General features: G+C 47.6%; 2 protein-coding genes across 4 annotated transcripts in view; one reads left to right on the top strand and one right to left on the bottom strand.

Annotated features, from left to right (window-relative positions):
• The window catches only part of UBE2Q2 (ubiquitin conjugating enzyme E2 Q2), a 57,804-nt gene extending 49,567 nt beyond the window's left edge, over positions 1 to 8,237 (bottom strand). Inside the window, exon 1 of one of the 3 annotated variants that reach the window (XM_084782967.1) lies at positions 5,654 to 8,237. In XM_084782967.1, coding sequence (XP_084639093.1) covers positions 5,654 to 5,851 — 198 coding nt within the window. In that variant the 5' untranslated portion in view covers positions 5,852 to 8,237. Of the gene's footprint in view, positions 1 to 5,320; positions 5,342 to 5,653 lie in introns of those variants that run through there. The other 2 variants (XM_084782966.1, XM_084782968.1) reach the window with 2 other exon arrangements.
• NRG4 (neuregulin 4) overlaps positions 1 to 18,428 on the top strand; it is a 211,101-nt gene that overhangs the window by 123,897 nt on the left and 68,776 nt on the right. The gene's annotated exons all lie outside the window — the stretch shown is intronic.

The following is an 18,428-nucleotide window of genomic DNA, read 5'->3' as shown; positions in this document are numbered from 1 at the left end:
GGCTCAGCAGGTACAACTGTTTGTCATGCATGCCTCACCAGTTTAGACCTCCAAAACTCAGGCAGCACATGTCTACAGAATCCAAGCCCAGCATTCCTTTGGCGAAACAGGAGTGGGAACAGAACACACCTGAAGCTGACCAGCTATCCTGGTGTACCTAGTGCAACAGCTAAATGAGACCTTGATTTCAAAAAAGGCAGAAAGCAAGAACAAATAGTGGAGACTGTCCTCTGACCTACACACACCATGGCTGGTGCCCACCCACACACATGAACATGTGCACACATCTACATAAAATAAATAAAAATGTTAAAAACACAAGGTATACAACTCCTAAGTATAAACACTCAATGTTGACCCCTGGCCTTCTCATACATACATCAGCACTTATGCGTGTGCGCACACACACAGAACTAAAGGACAAGGGTTGAGGAGATGGCTCAGACTATAAAGTGCTTGTTACACAAGCATGAAAACTTGAGCTTGATTTCCAGAATCCATGTGAAAGAAAGACAGACAGGCATAGGGCCACACTCTATTAAGCCACGCACCAAGAAGGTAAGGACGGGGGGATTCCTCCAGCCCTGGCTAGCCACCGAAACTAGCTGATGAGGCCCAGGCCAATGAAAAGCTCTGTCTCAAAGAAGATGAAAGGAAAAGGAAAAGAAGTGGATGGCTCCTGAAAAATACCACCCAAAGCTGACTTCTGACCTCCACATGTGCATGCACACACAGACACACACTCACACTCACACTCCTAAAATTCCAACAAATCTATACAAGAAGAAATGGAGCCAGACACAGTGGTCTATAATCCCAGCACTCTGAAAGCAGACATGACGCTTCAGAGCCAGTTGGTCTGCATAGGAAGTTTCAAGCCAGCCAAGGCAATACGGGGAGATCCTGTCTCAACATCCCTTTACTCCTACAAAAAGGAGTAAAGGAACTGTCAGCTTAAATATTTTTAAAGGACTAAAAGAAGGCCACATATTAGCTCCCAAAACAGCCGTATAGGTTATTAAAATAAGCTGCTTTGCTTTGGAGAGTGACTGTAACAACTGATGTTAGTGGGTAGTGACTGGCAACCAGGCCTGTTTACTGAATTGGAAAAAACAACATGTAAGTTTATAGAACAGATAATCTTTCATGCGTCCACAGAAAACAAGAAATAAAGACTCCCTGAGGTCCATATTCAAGAGCATGAGGGGAACAGCACAATTTTGTTGGCCTAGAAAGGAAAGCACTTATTATAAAAGCTTTTCTTCTCCTGGCTCAATTGCTGTCTGGGAGGCTTACTGCCTGCATCCCTCTGCTGGCCTAGGCCTAGTCCTGGAATACAACCTAACCTAGGCCTAGAATGTTTTCAGCCTCTGAGACTTACAGCGTGGTAAACTCATCCATACTTGTTCGTTCTGGGCTCTGGCCTGGCTGACTCAATTCATCTCTTCTGGTTCAAACTCTTCTTCCAGCTGACTGACTTAACCTGGCTTCTCTTTTGGCCTAGAATTGCTCTGCTTGGCTTCAAACTAACTCAGCAATCTGTCTAAATCCTCTGGCTTCTTGTTTTCTGGTTCATTCCGTTTTCACCTGAGTTCTCTCTCTCTGCAACCCATCTCTCTATTACTGTCCTGGCAAACTGCCTCTTCTCTCTGTAAACTGCCTCTTAAGTAGCTTCCCTTTCCTCTCTCTTCTGGTGAGAGTTGGAGTATCCTAGTCTGTCAAATCTTCTCTGATTCATCACCTTTTCTACCATTCAATTAGACATCACTTTCAAACAAGAGTGCTTCCTTCTACAAACTAACTTTACCTTCGTTTGGGATTAAAGGCTTAAAACACCATGCCTGGACCTAAGCTTTTCTTTACCTGATACTTGCTCTATACCAGGCTGGCCTTGAACTCACATCTGTTTGCCTCTGTCTCCTGGATTAAAAGTGTTTGTATTCCAGCCAATCACACAGACCTAGAAGGCGTATGGGCGTGACCTCTTGCCAGAGCAGCCATGTTCTGAATTAACATTCCTCTATAACCCATGTCTGAGGTTTTTACTTCTGACATTAGTCTTCATATATAGCCACTACAGGCTTCCAATCACGTCCTCAGTAACCATTTAAGCATTTGTTTACTACCCATGACACTTTCTGATGTTCTCACTCTTTTGCCCTATCTTCCAAGATAGCGAAACTCTCCTCGAACAAAATATAAATAGGACAGTGGCCATAGTCAGTAAAACAAGTATGAATGAGAAGAAAATGCAAGGCATAAAATTATAATTACACAACATTCTCCTGCCACCATTAAAGACTTGGAGAAAGATAATCAGAATCCTGAAAGAACATGGGAAAACATAAAGCAGAGATACCTAAGGAGAAGAAGGGGAAATGTTGTCATGAACTGTTCATGGCCCAGGAAGTCTTGAGGGGCAGTAAGCCATGGAAAAGGCAGACCCTGGGTCAGGGTCCAAGGCAGGACGGAGTTAGGAGCACATTGCACAGGAATAGGATGAACAGCTGACAGAGAGGGTAAGGAGGTAAAATGGGCACAGTGTCCACGGAGGATTATTCAGAAACTGGTATACAGTATGGTGCCAGTCAGCCAAATATTACAGAAACTGCAAAAGGATGCTTCTTGGTTGCTTGGCAACCTGGTATATAGCACACTCAATACATACTGCTGTCTAAAGAGGAAAAGTTAAAGAATGGGTCAAGCCCATGACACTAACAACCTACAAGTTTATTAGTAGACAAGAACCTTGTATTTAAATTTCAACCACATTTTTCCCTTGCTAGTTCCCTTTTGAGGAAATTACACCTATGTAAGTAGGCCCTGTAGATTATCAAAACACTCATTTTTTAAAGTACACCTTTTATAGGCGCAGACAAAAATCTTTATAGAAAAAACTATGTCTGAACTATACTTCAAATTAATTCAATAGAACACAGTTTATCATAGCTGAGCCACGGTGTACAGGGTCTCTCTGGTCAGCTCTGTATGTTTGTCAGTTTTCCACAATAAAGTTAACATACATCCCTACCAAGAATCTGAAATTGTCTTCTGATAATGTCTGGCTATAACTCATTATTAGCTCAATTTTAATAATGACTACTAGCAACACCAATGCACTACTACATCAACACACCCTTTCACCCAGTTCATCTGAGGCTTTTCTGACTATTTCCATTGCCACTACCTAATCCAGATCATCACATCCTTTCTCTGACCTATTTGTCTCCAAAATGGTTCTCCATGGGATGCTGCTGGCATTTTAGGTCAGGTAATTCTTTGGCATGGCAGACAGCCCAAACATTACAAAACATTAACATCCCCTGTTAGTAAATGCCAGCATACCAACAGCATCACCCAACACCCACTGGAATAACCAAAACCATGCATTCACACATTTTCTAATACCATACCATTGTAAAGAATCTGAGTTCTGAAAGCAGATACACTTTCTCAACTTATCAGGATAAGGGTGTGGCTCCCCAGTCTACAACTTTAGTGCCTTGTCAGTACCTTGTCGTACAGATCAGCTGCACTTTTTCCTGGCCATACCTTCAAGCTCTACCTGAATAATAGCCCGCCGACTGTTCAGGCCAATCTACTCACAGTCTCTTACTTTTTACACTGCCTTCCATATTTGGAAAATCTTCACTAGCCTACAATCCTGGGCTTTTCAAGTCTGAGCATCAACTGTCAACCTTCTCAAGCTCCAGTGTCTTATTCGGGTGGAGTTTCCTCTATCTGGAACACCCTCACACCTGGTCAACTAACTACTCGGGGCTTCCTCTGAGGCACACCTTCAGTTCCTGTCCTATTTCTATTGCTATGATAAAACACCATGGCCAAAAGCAACTTGGGGAAAAAAAGGTGGGGGTAGTAATTTCAGTTTACAACTCTCAGGTAACAACTCCATCGCTGAGGTTAAGTCAGGGCGCCAACTCAAAGCAGGAACTGAAGCAGGCGCCATGCTAGCCCATGGCTTGCTTGCTCGGGTTTTCTGTTCTGTTTTGCTGTTGTTTTGAGACAGGCTGTCCCTGTGCAGCTCTAGCTGTTCTGGAACTCGCTCTGTAGGCCAGGCTGGCCTTGAACTCAGAGATCCTCCTGCCTCTGCCTCTCAGGAGCGCCTACCACAGGATCATCCAAGCAGCGGGCTAGTCGGTAGGCCCAGCTGCCTACTCAAAATTAGATTCTCCCTCTAGATTTCATAACATCAAAAGCAGCTGACACGGTTGTGTAAAACTCTCCAAGAGGGGCCGGAGAGACGGCTCAGCTAGTTAGGAGCACTGGCTGCTCTTCCCACGAGTTCAATTCTCAGCGCCGACGTGGCAGTTCACAACTGTCTGTAACCCAGCTTCAAGTGATCTGACACCCTCACACAGACATACGTGCAGGCAAAACACTAATGCACACACGACAAAGAAATAAATCTTAAACAAATAAAAAATAAAACTCTCCAAGTCTGAGTTCTCCCAGTAGGTACTGGTCCGCCAAGTTCTTAAAAACCAGTACCCACAACCAGCATAAGGAAATATTCAGAAAGTGAATTTTCTCCTCACTAAAGCACATTGTGGCATTTTTGTTTTGTTTTGTTTTGTCAGACATTACAGGACCTAACAGTACTAACAATACCCATTATCCCTTAGAGTTTGATAACTATGTTAAGGTCAATTATTATAATGCTAAGTAAGACCTCTGCAAACTCCCACCACATATGGGGTTATCTACTGACTTAACAGAAGGAATCTTAGCCATATTCAAACTACTACCTTAACTCCTGTTGTAATAGTGTATTCTGCACATGAGATTAATTCCACAATGAACAGCCAGCCTCATGATACACTTTTAATAGGAGGCGAGGGGAGAGTTCACTTACAATTCGATATTTTTTTACCAAGGTGTACGTTCCTAATAAGCTTTTTCGCTTAAACCAAAAATAATAATAATAACTCCCCACGTGTCCCTCTAGCTTTCGAATCCAAACCTGATCTTTCCGGGGAGCAGACGGGACATCATCCCCTTTCCCCTCCTGGTAATGGCCAGGCTTCCGCACAGGTGGGACAGCTCGCACACTGGCCACACCACCTGCCGCGTCAAAGGTTCTAAGAGCTTTCCCAAAACTCGTGAGCGCAAAGCCAGGTCAGGGCTAAACGGTGGATCACACCATCCCCCGGGGTTGCGTCCTAAACTTTTTCCTTAAATACGTATGCTTTCAGTGTTCGTTTGTCCTCAGAGACCAACACATCAACGAGAACTGATTGAACAAGCAAGGACGAGAGGTTTTGAAACCTGGTGGAAAAATGAGTAGTTAAAAAAAAAATACTTGAGAGCCTTTCCACTCGGGCGGCTGAGTGGAGCCCACCGACGCGACGCGGCCCCCAGAGCAGGCAGGCTGCGGGCGGCCATGGCGACCTCCGGGCCCGACGGGGGCCGCGAGGGGCCAACAGAGCAAAGCCGGCCCGCGCCGAGACGCGACGCGCCTCCGCCTCCTCCCTTCCAGGCAGCCCCGAGCTCCCGGCCGGGCCAGGGCCCAGCCGCCAACCGGCCGCGCCCGGGAAGCCGGGGGGTCTCCGGGGGCAGGCGCCCTTTGTCCCGGGACTGCGGCTCCCTCGTCCGCCCCCGCCCGGCCCCGAGGGGCTGCGGCCCGGCGCCTCACCGTGATGTTGCAGTGGAGTGTGAGCGGCGGCGGCGGCGGCGAATGCGGGCTGCCCGGTGGCGGTGGCGGCGGCGGCGGTACCAGGAACTGGCAGTGCAGCTCGTCCAGCTTCCAGCTGACGATGCGGAATCGCTCGTGGTTCTTGTCGAAGATGGACGCCAGGAACTTCAGCTCGGCCTTGAGCCCTGACACGGACATCTTCCCCTCATCTCCGGCGGGAGGGGTGAGGAAAGGGAGCCGGGGCCGGGAGCCGCCGTCACGGCCGCGACCGCCCCGCGGGGCCGGCCCGGGCCGCGCTCTCGCGGCTCCGCCTCTCCCCGCTGCCGCGACCCGCGTCCGAGCGCGGCTGGAAAATGGCGAGGAGCGCGAGGCCTCGGCGGGCTGGCGGGCAGGCGTGCGGGAGCCCGGCCGGCTACTGCCTTTGTAACCGACTCCACCCGCAGGAGGCGGTGGCCCCGCGGCTTAAAAGGGCAACAGCGACGCCGCCCCCACCGCCGCCTGGGAGAGGGCTGCCCCCGCCCCGGCGCGCGCCCGCGAGCTCCGTGCGCGCTCCCGGCCGCCCCCTCCTCTCATGACCCAGCCCCCTTCCGCCCCGCGCCGGGGCTCTGCGCCCAGCACCCGCCGCCCTGAGGATTTGGGCCAGCCGCTCCGCACGCGGACGGACCCGAGCTCCCCGCGCGCGCGCCTCTGCGCCTGGGCCTCTGGCCAGACACGTGCGCGGCCTATCGCGCCGGCCACGTCGGCTCCGGTAGGAGGAAGCGCGCGGGCCCCTGGAGGTGGCTCCTCCGCGTGCTTGTCCGCGGGCCACCCACTCACCTGGCCTGGGCGCGGCCGGGATGCGGAGATGAAGGGTACACGCCTCGCAGCTTCACCTCTGCTGCTCTCGCTCTGCGCTGAACCACCCACCACCACTTTTCTAAGTGCGGCTCCCGAAAGGTCCTTCTCTCCCGACTTGTGCGCCCTCCTTCGCTCCCATTTGCTGAAGATGATGGATCCTGCCGGCTTCTTCCGATCTCTCATTTTTCAGTCTTTCTCGTAAACATTTCTGTAGTCACGCTAAGGTAGATACTGGCCCAGGTCTGTTGAAGTCACATCTCAAATGTGTCAAACTGATCTTTTCCTGACCAAGAAGCTAAATAATCATGTATCCCATCACTAGATTAACTTACTGCTTATTTCTGTTTGTTGCTTTTCTCCACTTAACACTGAAATCTAATTCAGAGCAGCACCTCCAGGATCCGGGGAGGAAGAGCCTTAGTGACACCGGTGCCATTTAATGAGTACCTGCTCTTCCCTGTAATCCCCAGCACTTAAGACAATTCTGACACATTGGGGGTGCCCTCATGAATAGCTGAAGGACCACATTGCAGTCTGAAGGAATTAGCGCATCATTGGGAAGATAGTTAATCGGACGTGCAGATGTGCTCATGTGTTCCAGAGGCAGAACCAGCTTCCTGTGCATGCAACCTATGTAGTACCCAGGCCTTCTAGCTTAGTAAGCCCCCTAGGCCTGGTTTAATGGCCTGCTATTAACCATCTTGACATTCTATTTTGGTTTGGTTTGGTTTTGCTTTCCTATTTGTTTTTCCCAGACAGGGTTTCACTGTGTAGACCTGGCTGTCCTGGAACTCATTCTATAGACCAGTCTGGCCTGGCTTGGTCCAGTCTGCATCCTGAGCACTGGGCACACCACCCCCTGGCTGGGAATTTATTCATTTGTTTGTTTTTGGAAACAGGGCTATGGCTGTCCTAGAATTCACTATGTAGACCAGGCTGGCCTTGAACTCACAGAGATCTAGCTGCCTCTGCCTCTGCCTCTGCCTCTCGCTTGCTGGGATTAAAGGCATGCACCGTTACACCTAGCTTTGAAGCTCTTATATTCACTGAGGGCCCCTGCTTTTTCTCTTTACACTGGGCTTGAAGCACCTAACCTTGCTGCCTGACTATCTCCTGCTTCTGACTTCCTTACATTGCAACCCAGGGAGACAGTGTTTGGGTTTTTATTTTCATTTCTGAGGTACCATGTTATGGTGCTTCTTAGCTTTCAGAAGGGTCCCGGATCCCACGGAGAACCTAAGAAAAATCATAATCTTGTTTTTGTCTTTGTTGTTTTTGGGGGGTACAGGGTTTGAGACAATGTTTCTCTGTGTAGCCTTGGCTGTCCTGGACTCACTTCGCAGACCAAGCTAACTTCAAACTTGCCTGTCTCTGCCTCCCAAGTGCTGGGATTAAAGGCTTGCACCACCACACCTGGCTGAAAATTTGCAATCTTATCTTTCCAGAAGAAAACCTGTATTTAGGGCTATTTGTGGCTGTGGCACTATACAACTGGGCTCTGAGCTAAAAGTAACTGCATGAGGTGACCACTGCCCTGAGTGCAGATGTGACATGTCGTTTCGTTTTTCCTTTCAGTCCCTGGTGCTTAGGATCCTAACAGGCATAGCAGTTACAAACAAGGACTGGCAGCAAAGGAGCCCATTCTGGTCGGAATTGGGTGTCACTAAACAAGTGAAGTTGTATTTGGTTATCTCTAAGTGCTGTAAGACAATAAAAAGAAAACCTCCTATGTTGTGACCGGTCTTACCTGTTACATCCCAGACATGTACGGATATTAACCTCACAGTTACTCTGCTGGAGGGATCAGTGTGTGCCGAGCCCTAACAGATTAAAGAAGATGAGTAGATTATCTGAATTCAAGAAGCTCAATATATCACACCAAACCCAGCATGCTATCGCCTGGTGTGTCGTGCTGCAAATAGCAGGAGAGTGGCTGAAAATGGCATAAACAATAAGGAAATATATTGCTCCACCTAATGAGACATCCAGAAGCCAAGCCATCTCCAGGGTTGGCTCAGCTCTTACTAGTGTCACCAAGAGCTCAGACTTCCTGAGAGGAGTTTGTCAGGCTCACAGTAAGCAGTCTATCATTTGGCCTATCCAAACGAAATACCCAGAGATAGGAAGGATATATTCTCCCACGTCTCCTGCTGAGACTTAGGAACCTGTTCAGGAACCTCTCGGTAGACACCCCTCCTGTGGCTAGCCAGGCGCAAGGAGAAAGATAAAGCGGTGATGTCATTTGTGACTAGATTCTGAAGCCCTGGCATGCATGCCAGGAGCTATAGTTTCATCTGGTGAGGGTCACACCTTTTCAAATTAGTGTGGCATTACTATACAAAAAGGATTAATGCTGGTTTAAGAGAACAAAGTTACAATCAAGGGGAGGCAATAAACTCAGATTCTCCAAATCTGGCCTCCCCATAATATTTTTAAATTATTGTTTGTATATGTTGGGGGTATATATGTGCATGTGTGTGCACATGGGTTTTCTCTCTCTCTCTCCCTCTCTCTCTCTCTCCCTCTCTCTCTCTCCTCTCTCTCTCTCTCTCTCTCTCTCTCTCTCTCTCTCTCTCTCTCTCTCTCTCGTCAGCCTCTGGTGTCATTCCTCAGAGATGCTCATCTTAATTTTTGAAATAGAGGTGCCTCACTGTCGTGAGACTTGCACAGGGATTCTTCTTGGCTGGCTGGCTATCAGGCCTTAAGGATCTTCCTGTTTCCAACACGTGGCCAGATTTGCATGGGTTCTGGGGACCAAACTAAGGGCTTCATGCTTATGTGACAAGCACTTTGCCAACTGCCCTATCTCCCGGGTCCACAGCCCTAATTCGTCGGAGCAGTTCATATCCATCTGTGAGGTTCTCTGGCTCCATCCTTCTGACTAGGGGTGAACGGAAGGCATAAAGTAGACGGGGTTGTGGAAGGAAAGGAAGAAATCCTAAGGCGGGGTAGAGTTCATAAAATATGCATATCGTGAGAGTAGAAAGGGGAGACTATCAGGAGGAAGGGAACCGTGAGAAATAGGAAGAAGGGAAGAAGTACAAGAACAGAATGTAATGACATGGATGACAACATCATCAAGGGGGTAGGGGGAGAGCTCATTTGGTAAAGTGCTCCCCTTGCAAGCATGAGGACCAGAGTGTGATACCTGGAACCCCTCAGGGGAAACACCAGGTACTGGCCAGCATGCTGGCTCACCGGGTAAAAGCATCTACTGGACGTGCAGCCTGGCAAAGCCAGTTCAATTCCTGGAACCTGTGTAAAACCAGAAAGAGAAAGCTGCCTCCACAAGGTTGCTGTTCCCTGTCCTCAACACTTGGTTTTGCTTGCTTGCTTGTTTTGTCAACTTGATACAAGCTAGAGTCCTTTGAGAACAGGGAAACTCTGCTGAGAAAATTCCACCCCCCCCACCCCCCCACCTCCCCACCCCCACCTCCCCACCCCCCCACCCCCCACCCCGCGCATTAAGTTGGCCTGTGGGCAAGCCTGTGTAGCTTTTTCTTTACTGATGATTGATGTGGGAGGGCCCAATCCGCTGGGGGTGGTGCCACCCCTGGGCTGGTGGTCCTGGGTAGTGTAAGAGAGCAGGAGGAGCAAGCCAGTAAACAGCCTTGCTCCATGGCCCTGCACCAGCTGCTGCCTCCAGGAGCCTGCTGTGAGTTCCTTCCCTGACTTCCCTGGGTGATGGACTGGAAACTGAGCTAAAATAAACCCTTTCCTCCCAAGTTGCTTTTGGCCATAGTGTCTTATCACAGCAATAGAAAGCTATCTAGGATACCCCCAAACAATTATTTTTTTGGGGGGGCGGTTTCAAGACAGGGTTTCTCTATGTTATCTTGGCTGTCCTGGACTTGCTTTGTAGACCAGGCTGGCCTCGAACTCACAGCAATCTGCCTGCCTCCCGCTCCCGAGTGAGTGCTGGGATTAAAGGCGTGTGCCACCACACCTGGCGCAATTATTATTTTTTAATTAAAAGTGAAGTGTAGCAGCACATGCTTATAATTCCATCACTAGGGAAGCAGGGACAAGCAGATCCCTGGGGGTCATTGTCCAGTCAGCCTAAAATACCAGGCTAGTGAAAGACTATCAAAAAAATAGTGGACAACTCCTGATGAACAGCACCCACGGTTGTCCTCTATCCTACACACACACACACACACACATACACACACACACACAGAGAGAGAGAGAGAGAGAGAGAGAGAGAGAGAGAGAGAGAGAGACTGAGACTGTGACTGTTCTGGTAAAACAATTACTTTATACACTAACTTAAATGATTTTTTTTTTTTTTTTTTTTTTTTTGGTTTTTCAAGACAAGGTTTCTCTATGTAGCCTTGGCTGTCCTAGACTCACTTTGTAGACCAGCCTGGCCTCGAACTCACAGCGATCCACCTGCCTCTGCCTCCCGAGTGCTGGGATTAAAGGCGTGCGCCACCACGCCCGGCATCTTAAACAAGTTTTTAAAAACTTTGGATCAGCCCAAGTTATTAGTGAAAAAAACTAAAGCAGGGTAAATGGCAGTGAAACGGGAAAGTACGATGCCAATTCTAGGGACATGTCTGTGGGAGAATTGCTAGATCCGAGAGATGATGAAAGTCCAGCGAGAGTCTTATTCAAAGTAAGACTGAAAGTCTGGAAGCCATGGCAGGAAGGCAGGAAGGCACAGACCCACACTAGAGAGATGTGAAGTGATGTGCTCATGGCCTGGAGCTAGTAAGGTAAGTCAGGGCAAGGAACTCTTTAAAAATTCAAAAACTGGGCTTGGGAACATGAAACTATAATCCCAGCAATCTCTGGGGCTCCCTGGCTACAGATTCAATGGGAGACCTGGTATCAAATAAATAAGGTGGGGAGTAGCTGAGCAAGACATCCAGTGTTGATGTCTGGCCTCCACACAGTTTGTTCACTGCTATGTGTGTATACACACACACACACACACACACACACACACACACACACACACACCAAGTTCAATTCCTGGAACCTGTGCAAAACTAGAAAGAGAAAACTGACTCCACAAGGTTGTTCCCGTGTATGTGTGTGTGTGTGTGTAACTGCAACAGTGTAGAAACACTTTTATCTTTGTAAAAGACAAAAAGGAGCCAGGCGTGGTGGCACACGCCTTTAATCCCAGCACTCAGGAGGCAGAGGCAGGTGGATCGCTGTGAGTTCGAGGCCAGGCTGGTCTACAAAGTGAGTCCAGGATGGCCAAGGCTACACAGAGAAACCATATCTCGAAAAAAAAAACCAAAAAAAAAAAAAAAAAGACAAAAAGGGATTCAGCGTCTTAGAATTGGACATTTGAGACATTTTGGTCTACCCTGTGGAATAACTAAGAGCCTTTAATTAACAAGGCCGTATACCTGGAAGGGTGCAACATCATATTAATAGTAAACATTTCTTGGTGCAGGGAAATTTTAATTCAGAACACGGCTGCTCTGGCAGGACGGTACATCCAAAGACCTTTTAGATCTGTGTGATCCAGCTAGAATGCAGACAAACCTTTAATCATGGGAGACAGAAGCAAGCAGGTTTCTGAGTTCAAGGTCAACCTGGTGTAGAATAAGTTTCAGGTAAAGAAAAGCTTAGGTCCAGGCCTGGTGCTACACGAATCTAATCCCAGTTCTGCTAGGCAGTTTGGTTAAGTCAGTGAGTTGAGAGGCAGTGCAGTGGAGTTGAGTTTGTGGCAGTTCAGTTCCTGGAATCCAGAGGCAGCTTTTGCTGGGAGAGTTGTACAGAGGCAGGTTGTGAAGAGAGAACAATCTAGACACAAGTGAAGACAAAACAATCCAGAGAATGAAAAGGAGCCTGAAGATTAGAACAGATTGCCAGAGTTAGAGTGAGGCCAAGCAAAGCAATTCAGTGAGAGGCCAACAGAGAAGCCAGATGGAGTCAGTCATCTTGGAGAGGAATTTGAGCCAGAACAGCTGAGTTGAACCAGCCAGCCAGAGTTCAGAAAGAGCCAGAAATGGTGAGCTTATTCAGCAGTAAGTCTCAGAGGCTGAAAACACTCTAGGCCTAGGTTAGACCGTACGGAGGCTAGAAGCTTCCAGGACTAGGCCTAGGTTGGCAGACAGGGGCAATAAGCTTCCAAGACAACAATTACATCAAGTGAAAAAAGTTTGCCTTAACGGTTCTGAGTGGCAGAAGGCTGCCTCAGAGAATCACACTTAACACCTCAGAGAATCACCATCTAAGATGGAGTGACCCAAGACTGCATGCATTGTTTAAGCAAGGAGTGCCTAGATTGGGGGGGGGTGCTCCATACTTCAGGTCCTAGGACTCGGATGGGCTATGTCCTATTGGGGGGCCCCATACTTCAGGTCCTAGGACTCGGATGGGCTATGTCCTTCTAAAGCCTGTGCCTTATTCCAACATACACACCAGCATACAGAAGGTAGCAGTGGGTAAACAGGGCATATTGGGAATCCCTGGGGCTGTTCTTTGTTTGACATTCTAAGCAGATATCTGATTATTTATCCAGTCAGCAATTTAGTCAGCAGCCGAGAGAGAAACCAGATAGACTCAGTCAGCTTGGAGAGGAGTTTGAGCCAAAGTTCAGAAAGAAGTAGAAAGGGTGAGCTTATTCAGCAGTAAGACTCAGAGGCCGAAAACATTCTAGACCTATACTACATTGTATGGAGGTTAGAAGCTTCCAGGACTAGGCCTAGGTTAGCAGATGGAGGCAGTGAGCCTCTGAGACAACAATTATATCTGGCAAGTAAAAGTTATTTTTATAGCCAGGCGTGGTGGCCACACGCCTTTAATTCAGGTGCTTGGGAGAGGCAGAGGCAAGTGGATCTTTATGAGTTTGAGGCCAGCCTGGTCTACACAGTGAACCCAGGACAGCCAAGGCTACATAGAGAAATCCTATCTCAAAAAACCAAAAAAAAAAAAAAAAAAAAATTACATCTTGGTAATGACTTTTCAGACGACTTCAATTTTCTATCTGCTCATTTACAATTTTTCAAAGTATCGGTATTGAATAGATACATAAATACATAATTTTCAATTAGTCTATGCATTCTTAAGGTAGAGAGATGGCAGTCGTGGAAGAATTTTGCAAAGAAAATTTAAAGGGCCAATATATATTTTTGGCCTGGTTTGGTTTGGTTTCACGTGTGTGTGTGTGTGTGTGTGTGTGTGTGTGTGTGTGTGTGTGTGCATGCACTGGGGATCCAATTCAGGTACTCCTGTTTACACTGCTGAGCACTCGACTCACAAAGCCACTTCCTCAGCTTCTCCTCTGGTTTGATCTGTTTTCTAATCGTAAAAGGACACTTGAAATCGAAGTGACTCAGAGGTAGAATTACAAGCACCCGAACTTCAGGCTCCTAAACAAACGGCCAATTCACTGACACTTCACAAATTTTATACTGTTTTAGAAAAAAACAAAAACAAAAACAAAACTCCTTCTCCCCAGACCATGTTGAGTAAGGGCCCTTGATGTTTTCGGTTTGGGTTAGGGGGGATCTTCCTTCTCCGGCATCAGATTCGAGGCACCAAAGGGGTGTAATTTCCAGGAGCAATTCATGGGAACAAGAGCCTGATCCTGTTCGCAGTTCCCCATAATCAATGAATGCATTATAGGATTCTCAATAGCCTACAATCAATAGATCATATTCCTTTAGGTCTCATCTTACAAGATATGAAAAATTAAATAGTAAGGAGCACAGCCCTACAGACCTCATGGCCAAGGGGAGACAACCTAGGCCCCTTAGGGCAGAGGCTTCCTTAGCAGTTATAACCATGTTCCAGCTAAAAGACTTGAGCTCCATCCACTCAGAGGGTAAAGCAAAACTCTGCTCATGCTGGAAAACCAGAAGGGCCCTGAGCTGGCTCCCCGGGTTACTCTCTCGGGAACATGCTGCCCAGTCACAGTCTCTGATACTTGGTTTCTTTGTGTGTCAAGAAGTGTTGGACGGAGCTCATATTTTCCACCATCCCAACAAGCTTAGTTCCAGGAATGTGTGAGGGAGTTTGCCGGTTCAAAGGGTCAAGGAGCGCAATGGCCTGAAAGCAGAGCACACATGAGTACTGCAACAAACTCGACAGTGGGAGTTCAGGTTGGAAGGACAAGGAGACATATTTTGTCTTGGTTAAAGACCTGGCTTCTCTTCTACTTCCGAAATATAAGTTATGTCATTTAGTTTCCCTCTGGATTTCAAGGGACCCAAGATTTGCACTGCCTCAGAAGTAAGCCGTTGAACAAGGATTCCAACACAAGTATTTGATGTTGGGGTTGATCCCAGGAAGCAGGAGGGAAGGCAACTGGAGTTTGGTTTTTCTGATAACTCTGTGCAAGTCAAATCTCTGACTTAGTCTGAGGTACTTATGTTCTGTTCTGGAGATTCATTCCTCCGCCAATTCCATCAATTTCTCCTTTTTGAGGAAGTTGTTTTGTTTGCCTGTTGGTTGCTTGTTTTTTCTTTTTCTTTTCTTTTTTGTTGTTGTTTTGGTTTTTTGTTTGTTTGTTTGTTTCTCCAGACAGGTTTCTCTGTACGGCCTTGGCTGTCCTGGACTCACTTTGTAGACCAGGCTAGCCTTGAATTCACAGCAATCAGTCTGCCTCTGCCTCCCTAGTGCTGGGATTAAAGGCATGGTTGCTTGTTTTTCCAAGACAGGGTTTCTCTGTGTAGTCTTGGCTGTCCTAAAACTCACTCTGTAGACCAGGCTGGCCTTGATCTCATTGAGATCTGCCTGCCTCTGCCTCCCAAGTGCTGGGATTAAAGGGTTTTCCCTGGGTATGTGAACACCTAACCAAAGACTGTCTGTTTCAACATCCCTTGCAAGTTAGTGGGGCCCAGTCACTAAGATATAGGCACGGGGTGGGGGTGGGGTGGGGGGAGTGTATACCAGGAAAAGATGCTATCACTTCCCTATCCCCTCCTGGTGGCAGGGTGGGATCATAGCTGCCCTTCTGCTCCTGAACTCACTTCCTAACTTCTGTGTAAGAGAGAAATAAGCTCTTGAATGTCAGCACTCTATTTTGGGTTCTTTGTTCTCAGCCTGTTCCCTAACCAGGCTGTCCCTCTTGGGACAGTTTGGCTTCCCTTTTGCCCTTATTGTATTACTTTCTGGATTATGTCCTTCCTGGAAAGAGACAAGTCACAAAGAGAAAAGAGAACAAGCAAACCTCTGTTGTTGATGCTTGCATTACCCATGGCTGTCAATCATTTTTTTAAGTCATCTTTTTATTTGGTGGAAGATTCTGACAATGGTAAATAAAAGCAGACAGTAATTAAGGTGATGAAAAAAGGTTTTATTCAGTAACTTCTGACCACAGGAGAGAAAGCCAGGCTCCATTCCAGTTTGTGCAGAGGTGACTGGGCACGTCACAAAGGAGGGGAAAGGAGCAGGAAAGGGAGTGGACAGCTTCTAAGGGGAGATTTTGCTGAGGGCTGCATAAATGTGATGGTGCCGGCTGTGTCTGGTAGCTGGCCACTGTCAAAGTTAGGATTCTCTCTTTCCTGTCCATCCAGGTGATGGTATTTCAAAGGAATGGCTTTCTGGTCCTTGAGAAAAACACTCCTGGTTTGAAGGACACACACACACACACACAGAGAGATACAAAGTATTTAGTTGCTTTTAGTAAATGTTCTAAGGGAGGGCAAGGACCTGTCCAGGTGTTGGCCGGAACAGATCATACTGTTTCTCTTTGAGTTCTGAGCTATTATACACACACACACACACACACACACACACACACACACACCTCAAATGAAGACTGGGTGGGAGGAGCTGGGAGAATAACTCAGCCAGTAAAGGCTAACCACAAAAGGATTCCTACTTGAGTTCGACACCAGAACCCATGTGTGGTGACACACATTGTTAGTTCCAGGACTCGGGAGCCAGAGCAGGCAGATGTATATGAGTTCAGGTCAGCCTGGTCTGCAAAGCAACTTCTAGGACAACCAGGACTGCACAGAGAAATCCTGTCTCAAAAACAAACAAACCAAAACAAACCAAAACAAAACCAGGTATGGTGGCAGACCTGTTGTAAGGCCAGCTCTGGGGAAATACAGACAGGTGGAGTCTTAGAGCTTGCTGGCCATTCAGATAGCATCTTTCAAAAATCAAAGGAAAGCCAGGGGTGGTGGCACATGCCTTTAACTCTAGCACTTGGGAGGCAGAGGCAGGCAGACGTCTACGAGTTCTAGGGCAGCTTGGCCTACAGAGTGAGTTCCAGGCAAGCAAGGCTAAATAGTTAGAACTTGTCTCAAAATAATAACAACGAGAAGAACAACAAAATAAACATTTTTTTAAAAAAGAAAGAAAGAAAAAGAAAAGAAAAGAAAAGAAGGACTGGGTTTTCCCAAGGGTTTTCTTTTCGGTAGCCAGAAACCGGGTTCAAATAGGTTAAGTCCCTTAGTGCAAGAGTTGGGATGGAGTTTTAGAACAGAGAGTTCTCAAAGTTCTTAACTCCCATATTATAAACCCCACCTCCCCAGAGCAGGGAGCTCACACCTTCCTTATTCACAGGCTCCCCCATAGCAGGGAAAGACATTTGCCTGTGCTTCCACTCCAGCCCTGCAGGGAAGCATCCATGCAGCAACACCAGGAAGAAGCTAGGGTCAGGAACCTGGCCTTTAGGTAAGCACAGTGGTAGGCAAGGATACTGGAATTCGTGGGTAACCCAGTCTGATGCTTCTAGAGAAAGTGGTGAGCCACGTCTGCAAGGGCATACATCCTGGAAGTGGCACCATGCGCGGTTATTGGTACCAACTGTCACCACTGGGATGAACACCTTTGTTGGACAATGCCAACAGGAATGGTAGGCAAAAGCAGAAAAAGAACAATCCATTCTCCTTTCTCTAGCCTCCCAGCCTCCTCTGAGCATCCCCCACCCCTACCCCACTGCCTGGTAGGCAAAGGAAAGAGATGGTCTGTAGCCCAGCACCCCAAGGGAAGCATAGAAGTTCAGCTTTGAAATAAATAAAGAACAACAGAAAGTCAGACAGGTCTTAGGAGCAAAGGTAAGATCTTAGGTGTGCATCTTTTTTTCCCACAACAGAATCAACTGTTATTAATTTATATCTATGTATATGTATGAGTGTGTGTGTGTGTGTGTGTGTGTGTGTGTGTGTGTGTACAGGATACATTTGCACATGGGCGTAAGCATGTAGAAGCCAGAGGTCAATGTCAAGTGTTTTCCTCAGTAGCTCTCTGTGTTGTTTTTGGAGACAAGATCTTTTGATGAACCTGGAGCGCACCAATCTACCTAGACTGGCTAGCCAGGAAACCCCAGAGATCATCTTGTCTCTGCCTCTCCAGTGCTTGGATTGTAAGCAAGCACCTACCATCCCTGGCTTTGTTTGTTTGTTTGTTTGTTTGTTTGTTTGTGACAGGGTTTTTCTGTGTAGCCTTAGCTGTCCTGGACTCACTTTGTAGACCAAGCTGGCCTCAAACTCACAGAGATCCACCTGACTCTGCTCCCTGAGTACTGGGATTACAGCCATGCACCATTGCATCCGGTGATGCCTGGCTTTTTTATGTGGCCTCTAGGAGATCAAATTCTGGTTCATGTGCTTGCTGAGGTGAACTGTGCCCCTATCCCCTCCCTCCCTTCCTTCTTCCTCTCTTTCATTTTTGTTGTTTTGTTGGTTCCCCCCACCCCACCCCAGATCCCACATGTAGCTATCACTGGATGTCCTAGAACTTGCTATGTAGACCTGGCTGGCCTTGAACTCCTACAGATCCACCTGCCTCTGCCTCTGCCTCCTGAATACTGGGATTAAAGGCATGAGTGTGCCGCCATACCCTGGCTCAGCCTGAATTCTCATAAAACCCAGGACCACCTGCCCAGGGTTTTGGCCCCACCCCAGCAAGCTGGGCCCTCCCACATCTATTATCACTCCAGAAACTGCACTATAGACTTGCCTCCAGGCAACCTCGTGAAGGTATTTCCTCAACTGAGGTTGTCTTCCCAGATAACTAG

This window comes from Acomys minous (genome assembly GCF_964271855.1).
Source record: "Acomys minous genome assembly, chromosome: 5".
NCBI lineage: Eukaryota > Metazoa > Chordata > Mammalia > Rodentia > Muridae > Acomys > Acomys minous.
This window is presented reverse-complemented; position numbering and strand designations above follow the sequence as displayed.